This window comes from Synchiropus splendidus, chromosome 4 (assembly GCF_027744825.2).
Source record: "Synchiropus splendidus isolate RoL2022-P1 chromosome 4, RoL_Sspl_1.0, whole genome shotgun sequence".
Taxonomy (NCBI): Eukaryota; Metazoa; Chordata; class Actinopteri; order Syngnathiformes; family Callionymidae; genus Synchiropus; species Synchiropus splendidus.
The window spans coordinates 28,156,627-28,165,576 of record NC_071337.1 but is presented as its reverse complement, the minus strand read 5'-3'; the positions used below and the strand labels follow the sequence as shown (position 1 = coordinate 28,165,576).

Genomic DNA, 8,950 nt, shown 5'->3' with positions numbered 1-8,950 from the left:
CTCAACGTTGGTTAATCACAGTTTTATTCAATATCTGACATTGATTAACAGAACAAAGGTTCAGCTATAACATCAAGAGGGAAAAAGGTAAATTTGCTTTCAATCGCAGAACAAGTCCGACTAAAGAAGACCCCCTCTAAATCTATCTGTGCAACGTCCAGGAAAACTGTCCCATGATAACAAACATGCCGACCCCATTGTATGTGCACTCATCTCCGGTGGGAGGAGCCTCATGGCAGACTTTTATCTCCTCTCTATCTGGCCATGAATGAGCTGTATTGTGTTGCAATGAAAATCTGGCAGCAAACACTCCCTGCTGCGAATCGCCTGCGCTTGGTTGGAGCATGTTTTTAATCGACATGGGTGGGGTTCACCAAAGAGAATCACAGTCAGCTCGTAGCTCCACACCGCCACAGTCGGCTAGCTGATGAGTACGCGCACCAGCGGAGCGTTCCCTTTGGTCCCTGTGCATCATGAGCAGGAGCGAATGTTACCAAGTACCTTGTTAAGTGAGCGATATATTATTACACACGTTTATAGGTATGAGCCCGACCACTTGGCTTGTTAGTCACCACGCAGGAGGACTATTTACAATGGGAGTGTCACAGTGAGGGCGTGAACACATGACTCAGCCTTATTTGCTCAGCAGCGTTCAGGTGCTGCACCTCGGCACACGGAGATGACAGAGCGAGCCTTTCTCTCCTCATAGCTGCATCAGTGACGACGAGACAATACAAAAATCATAATAAACATATGAAGTAAGACAATACATTTTCAAGTGATATCCGTAGTGGTCCGAGTGGGTTAGTGTTAGTTTACAATATTTAACTAGCAGGTTTATATAAGGCACATATAGAGAGCATGCATTATGTGTACTTGTTACATGAGTGTCATTCATTCATTGAGATCAGAGCACGGGGGTCGCGCCTCTGAGTCACTGGCTATGGTTTGAGATGGTTGAGATTTGAGATGGTTTGGATTCTGCTGTGCAACAGTTACCCTGACGAGCAGAGACGCAATAATAGATGAACGAATGAAGCAAATGAATGACAAAACTATGGCTCAGTATTCACATCATGACACCATCACCACCATCTTCATGTGTTATCTGACTATCTTATCCAGTAGTTTCCCAAAAGCATCACAGGTCCACAGGATCCTATTTCAGGCCAAAGGGGTCTTGACGTTTGAGGGTGTGGCCGAAAAAACAAACTCCTGGTGAGGACTGACATCAAGTCTCTCTGTCACATGTGCTCTTTAATGATTTAGGCTAACAAACGCTTGTGGAGACATCACAAACATCTTCTTGACATGTTTGCCGTCCCTGCTGAGCAGCTCTAATCGGGGAGGGGGTTGGAGCTTTTGGTTACATGCGCACTCTTCTCTGAACGATGCTCTTGCAGCATTATTTTTGACTCCCTTTCCTCCAGTTTGGGTCTCTCGCTGGACTTCAGTTATTTAGCCTTTAGTAGCCTCTTCCAGACACATGGGCCATCTTTACCTCGTCCATGTTTAAAAGGATAAAAGCTCTGCCAGATACATAAGAAATGCAGGTCTTTTCAATTTCTTTTGACGTCTATGTGGCCCTGGAACATGGCGCGGCCTCAACATGAATTGACTGAATGTGTGACGTTATCTAAATTTCATCGCATCGTGTACACTGAGCTTAATAATCGGCTAAACAAAGGCAGAGAGGTGGGGAGCACATGGAACACAGCTGAAGTCATGGGAGGCTCAAGACGAACCATTGGTTTATGGCCATGCCGCGACAGCACTAAAGGGTTTTAGGAGGGAAGACAAAAATCTGAGAATTTGCAGACATCTTTCAAAAGAGTGCCATGTCACCCGGACGAAAGAGTAAATGAAAAGAGTCCGATGATCACAACAGTCTCAGGATTAGTTAGCACAACAGGATCCAGGGCGGAAGCTCAAGACTAAATAGTACTGCTTACACTTTGAATTTAAATGCTAAGCAAGGTTTGAATTTCTACTTTGTGTGGCATCATGTAAAATGTAAACATGTTCTTGGGTTGAATTTTGTAAAGTACTAACACATTACAACAAGATGAACTGGGATTTACAAGGGAGTGTGAACGGGAGATTTTTTTTTTTTTGCAGCTCGCTTTAGTGTAATGGCCACATTTTGAACACACCCACGTCTAAATGTATTTCTTTCATCCGGTGGGAACCAGTCAATTTCACTCATTCAAAGCATGAACACGCCATGGAGTGAGAGAACTAGCATCGCACATTCTGGCCACCATGTTGTCACTGTCGTAATCATGAGGTAATTGGCTAGTGTGGGGGGCACAACCTGTACATATAAACATACTGGTGGCAGCAACATGATGGAATGATGCATCTGCTTTTGTGGAACGCTTGAAGTTATCGAAGACTTGTGGAACCGCAATAGTGGTTTACCTACTTGTTCTGGTGTTAATGTGTTAGATGTGAGTGATTTGTGCAAAATCAGGACTGTCCCCTATGATGTCGCCTCCTCAATCTTCTTCTCTACTTCCTCCTCCACGACAGCAGCTGCCTTCTCCACTTCCTCCTCCACCTTTTCTGTCTCCACCGTCACCACCTCTTTCACAGCCACTTCAACTTCGGTCGCCAACTTCTCCGTTGCTGCGGGAAGCCCTGCGGCAGAGACTTTGATCGCCGCCGGCTTCTCGGGAGCAGCGATCTCGACGCTCACCGGCTTCTCTGCCGCTGCTACCTCGAGCACGGCTGGCACCTCCGCTAATGCTCCAGACAGAGATGCTGCTGCATCAGCTGGCTTCTCCTCCTCCTTAGCCGTTTGGCCTTCTGCCTTAACTTCTACCTTGACTGCATTTCCACCAGCATTAGCCTCCACCTTCACAGGCACCACCCCTTCTGCTTTGGTGACCTCAGCTGCCTCTGGCTTGGCCTCACTGTTAGCCTCGGCATTGACTTTGGCCGTGTCGTTGTTGGCCACTTCAGTTTGCTCGTTGTTGGCATTGGCGCGCTGCTCGCTCAGTGAAACCGCCAGGTAGCCCACCAGCTTCAGGAACTCCTCAAAGCCGACCTTGCCATCCTGGTCGGCGTCCAACCCCTGGCCCATGTTGTTGACGGCCTCCTTACTGTCCGTGTCCTGCAGAGAAAGACAGAATCACAAGGCCATGAAGAGGGATGATGAAACCCTATCTGGACTCTCACCGGTGAAGTACATGATTAGTAAACCGTCGCCAGGTCAATTTGCATTATAATGCCACTGAATGTCATTCTATCATATCAGATCACTTTTCCCATTCGCCCCAGGCTTATTACACACACATATTGAGAGAGACACGACGTGCTGGAAAGATTTCAACAAAGATTTCCGAACCGTCAGGATGTTGCTGAGCTGGGACTTGACAAGGTTCTGGAACTCTTTTTTCCCCAGACTCTCCTTTCCCTTGGATGACTTCAGGAAGACCTTGACCATTGTCTGGATGGCTGCCTCCATGGCTCCTTTCTGTGGAAGAGAGGGTCAAGGGTTACATGGCTTTCGTACACACATGCCACGGCACGTGTTTGCTCATTGTCCACGGACACAGATGTTATCGAGATCGGCAGATAGGAAAAGATGACCGGGACCGGGGTTTTGTTGAGATCCATGTAGAGAGCACGAGAGGCTGTTGTGACGTGACAGAAGATCATTGTGGCCTCATGGTCTGCTGCCCAGAGTGTGAGACCATTGATTAGGACTAGTGGGATGTCTCCTGCCTCTCTTACTCCAAGCCTCTCCTTTTCTGTCCTGAGGTCACCTCCTCTTCATTAAGGCAAGTGAAACTAAAGAGCGATGTATCAGATGCTGGGGTGAATTTGGTCTAAAGAATGTGCCTTGGTTCTTAGGACATATTTTGGTGTCTGCTTTAGCAGCATGATTGATGAGTTAACACGCGTATACTTGGCTGTTGTACATTGACAGACGGGCAGTTGCAGCGAGGCAGCAGAGCAGACCGGACCTGACTGGCCTGCGTCAGGAGCACATTCGATGGAAAATGAGACAGAGGAGCTGCTTTCGTTTCAGGTGTTGAATCGAGACGAGGGCGGGGCTATGACGTGAGCAGAGCCGTGACAGTGAGAGGGAGTCTGACATGCCCAATGGAAGTTCCGATCTTTGATAGGTCATCTGATCTGCAGAAGCTACAGGAGATAATAGGCGTCGGGTTACCTCAGGGATTACCTAGTTCACCTCCACTCTGTCTGCCCTGCTGTCCTTTTTTTGTCCTGGCTTCCTAGCCTCCTATTGAGTCTGAACGCTGCTCAAACACATAAATCCTAACAACAGCTCCACATCGCCACAATGATCCAGGGAATCTTAAGAAGACTAAATGATGCAGGGTAACGTGTGCTTCTGGTTAAATAACTCTAATCTATTGAGAAATAAGCGGTAGGGACACATAAATTTGGCAACTAGTTTGCTTCGTTGTAATTATTATTTAGAAGTGTAACCAAACATGCTCAATCACTTGTTGTTATTGTGGAGTTGTTTCAGGGTATGTGGATTGTTGCTTGCATTGCACTTGTCCATCCAGAGGATTGAGGAGCTTCTTTATGCCCATGCAACCAGGAGAATTTGGGGGGTGATTTCGTCCTAATACCGGTTTGCTGGCGCTAAAAATGTGCAACTTTAGTTTGTACTTTTGCGTCAATGAATATGTCATTAACACACAGTTTCTGGAGGAGGACGTGTGAATTAATATATTTACCACACGCTGAAATATCGCACTTATGTGTCTTTGCTTAGCCCAAGTAATGACAAGACAGTGTGCGCTTTTCATCCTGGTTTTATGACAGTCCTCATTCTAACCTTGACACATAACAGCGACTCGTGTGTGCTATAAAATATTGCCCAGGTGGCAAGGATCTATGATTGTAACTCACTCACTCTACGCTCTTCAACTTATCATCGGGTGGCGCTTCGCTCCAAACTCCTCATGGGACACATGATTTAAATAGTCTTTGCATCAGTTTAAACTAACTCATTGCACCTGCAACGTGAGGTTGAGCCCCTGAGAACTGCACATAGGGAAGACGTTGGCTAATGAGCTGCAGCTGTTCACGCAAAGAATCAGCAATTGGTTTGATATTATATGATAATTCGGCAGCTTTACTATTATTGTTGATCTAGCAAAAACAGACTTCTGAAAAGGTCTGTCTTCTGACAGTAAAACTTTAGTTTGATTTCTTGATTACTGCTTCCTTCGTAATCTATAAAAGCGCTGGCTAAAAGTTCTACTAACCCATTTAACAGGTAACCCAAGATATTGTCCTCAAGGCTGGGCCGAGGGTTCTTCAGGGTTTTCTGGTTTGTTGACAACAGTAATTGACAGAACTGAACCCCTAGCCGGCCTCGGTAAAGGTAACTCCCTAACCTGGATGTCCATCCTTTTCCAAAACGTTCCAAATGTTACCAAAAAACCTCATTGATGCGAACAAAACATTTGCAGGGTTGGTCTTAAACCCGTGGCCTCGGTGAGTCCAGTCTGACAGTGGTAAAACTCCCTGGTTTGCGGTCGTAAATAGTGACATAGACAGATGTGCAGCCACCAACACGTCTCTGAGCGTCAAGCATGTATGTAGTACACACATTTGAGCAGGAATTCCATTCATAGTTGTTTCTGGAGATCACTCAGACAGGAATTCACAGGCCGGTTTGCCCCCGAGCATCGAGAGGAACATACTTGTCCGTCGGCTTCGGCATTCAAATGTGGCAAAGCAAACAGCAGATAAGGCTGCTTGTACACAGACTCCCACTCCGTAACGCCGCAGTGTACGCTGATAACAAACTGATATATCAATGACGAGGCAGGTCATGTAGGTGATGCACTGCGGACAATTACAGCCCTCATTACAAGACGCGGAGCGGCAACACTGAAGCACAGGGCTATTAAAATCTAGAATTTCACTGGTCTGCCTTCACATCTCGACTGCTGACCCACTGATCTGCCATTTGGGCTTTCCTGACACTGACCACAGCTTGACGTTAGGAAACTGCATTGTCAGTCCAGCTGCCGATGGTTTGGGCCTGACGTCAGCTTTGTCAGAAAAATCTCCAGGATCCCTAACTTATGTCAGTTTTTCAAACACCTCGCCCAAGAGCATCCAGAGCAGCCGCAATAGAAATGTGTTGACCCAAGCTTCAACGCAATACACACTCGAGATCATCTTTGAAAAGTGTACCTGACTAAGAACTCAAATGATCTCTCTTAATATGACACAAAGACAATCTTTGATGAATGTCTTTTAAAGCATATATGACTCTGCCATATTGTGTTAGTATGTTGTCCTGGCCATGGTATTTAATAGTGTTGTGTCTCCCTAGAAACTGATCACATTTGTATTTCAAAAGTCTGCTGGGTATTGACTCAGTCAAATGAACACTTAAGGCACCGAAGTCGCAAAATTGCGGCACACAACACTGCGGCATTTAAACAAGCCCAGCTGCAAACATGAAGCCTGGTGTACTTATGATAGTCTTAGGTGTTTCTATCACAGCTTGGATTGAAACCTGCCCATGGTAATGGAGACGAGGGTGGTTTTAGTTTAGCAGTAGGAGAGTAACAGACAGGTAGTGAGTGGATTTGACTGACACAGATTCAGAAGAGTAACATTCGCACTCTGATGAAGCCCGTACAGTGAGACAGAACATGGTGGCAGCAGTTGGCAGTGCTGCTTCTGCACTGTAGCGACACTGTGGCCATTCGCTGTGACAGTGGAGCAGATGAATTGAAAAGAGGGATTGTAAAATAGCGGCAGACATGGTAGAAGCCACAGGGGAAAATACAACGCAAATAGCAGCAGTGGTGTTTACAGTCACGCTGGTTTCGACAGCGATGATGCCCAGGCATCATCATCATCATTGTTGCTTCAGAGATGAGAAAGTGTCACCAGTGGATCAGATAAAAATCTGCAGAAGTCATGTCATTCACTATGGCTGCCGCCTAGTGATAATATGCACGTTAGATGAGTGAATTTATCCCCATTCAGGTCACAGTGAAGATTCTGCTGTTTTACAGTGCGCCTTCATCTCAAACAGTTTTCAAGCAACAGCCACCGAAGGGTTAAATGAGGACATGAGGGAAACTTGAGAAATAACTGCTAATCCTGGTGTAGTGCTAATGTAGTTGCAGCAACCTCACGTGATTTTGCTTCTTATGTAATGTGGGTCGCCTGATTTGCAGATGTGCATGAGGGTCCACGCTGTGCATGGAGTTAAAGGCCGACAAAACAAATGAAAATCAATCAGCCTTGCTCAAGTAATATCATTGCATTAACTCAATCCATCAATGTTTACAGCCAGCTGGTAGCACTTAATGGTAAAGTTGTCATCATTTGCACCTCATGCTAACCCAAGAGAAGAGAGGGAGACACCCAGTTTATGGATCTGGCATGTAGATGTAGTGATATCGAAAGTGGAGGTTCCACCCATCCCACATTCTCCTGTGATGTAATGGATTGGGAGCCACATGCTAACAGGAGCTGATCTAAGAACGGCTACACGTACCAAAACGTGTCGAGACATCATGACTATTTCTACGATGCTTCATTTGACCTTATTTAGATTTTAGAGAATCACAAAAAAAAAGTTTGAGCCAGCCATTTGGAGAAATATCCCTCCCATGTTAAAAAAAGAATCTATAGAGGACGATGAACTGCGCTCAAGTGTGAGATTATGGCTTTCAAAGGTCACTCTGTTTGATTTGAAGTGTAATGTCATTTATGTGCCAAGATAACCGAGGTGCTGGTTTGTTTATTGATCCGAGCCGCCGTTAAAGAGTGCGCATAAAACTCATAAAGATGTTTGAAAGATGGCTGAGACAAAAGTTCACAATCAATTACAGTGTGGCGTGGAAATGCCAACAAATTCTAGTGTTGCGGAACAGATAAAAAATGAATAAGAAAACAAGAAAGAGGTGGTCGAGTTTTTTTTTTTTTTATCCTTTACTACAGGTAAAGTAGCTGTTAGTGCTCCAGGGGTCTGTGACACACCCTCATCCAGGAGCCAGCAAGGGCCTCGCAGTTTTAGTCAATCCTGGATTAGGCTGCTGTCCACTCTCACAGGAATGAACCGGTGAATAAATTATTCACTCCATGACCTGCATTTTTAACAGGTTAGCCAACACATGGCGTAATTACAGCGAATTCATTCCCGGCTGTGTAACTTCGGGAGGACAAACTAATCCACGGTGTTTGTCGTCAAAGACCCCCCTAAAAAAAAACACCGACACAAATAATTAAATAGACAAGGCTACAACCAGAGCTCTCTCATTTCTAACCAAGACCGGAGTGTTGCGTTTCCAAACGGGATAATGTGATACTGCGTGTGCGCACAGTAATGACAATCCCACTCGTGTGCCATGAAATATTCACGCAGGAACAAGTCGTCGTGTGGCTCCAAATTGTGGGGAGACGGACGTGAAGTGCGCAACGACTCGAAGCTACAGAAGAATGGTTAGAATTCTACCAGCAGAGAGATTTAGCGCGAAAACGTCTGCGTAAAAAACGCGTCAAATCACTGGATAAAAAGTGACGGAACATAAATGCAACGGCTGCGGGGTTCAAGCAGACGCCCAGGCAGATGTTGGTGACACAGACGCGTCCTGCGGCCAAGTTTGCTGGGTCGCCTCCTGCCTTCAAACGTGGCAGAACCGACGAGCAAACCCGGTCTGAAGTCACTCAAGAACTCACAAAAAGGCGTTTAACTCACCGTGTTGAGTGTGTGGGGCGACAGAAGCCTGCAAATGTGCGCAAATAGAGGATTTGTGCGCTCTTCCCCGCCTCAACACGCAGCTTTGAGTCCGGAGAACTTGTCAAACTAGTAGAACTGCAAACTCTCTTCCGTGATTTAGTTTTTTTCTTCCTTAAAACTTTTCCCCCTGTCAAGTCAAAGGGCGTGTACGTGGAAGAGGGAGAGGGAAGAATGGTGAAAGAGCGCAGA

The 8,950-nt window shown here is 45.9% G+C and overlaps 1 protein-coding gene across 1 annotated transcript; it reads right to left on the bottom strand.

Moving 5' to 3' along the window:
• s100u (S100 calcium binding protein U) lies at positions 1 to 8,910 on the bottom strand. The gene is made up of 3 exons (XM_053862421.1): positions 8,720 to 8,910; positions 3,350 to 3,478; positions 1 to 3,115 (listed from the first exon to the last, which is right to left on the bottom strand). The coding sequence occupies exons 2-3, from the start codon at positions 3,467 to 3,469 to the stop codon at positions 2,483 to 2,485; spliced, it is 753 nt and encodes a 250-aa protein (XP_053718396.1). The 5' UTR covers positions 3,470 to 3,478; positions 8,720 to 8,910; the 3' UTR covers positions 1 to 2,482.
• Positions 8,911 to 8,950: the final 40 nt, after the last annotated feature.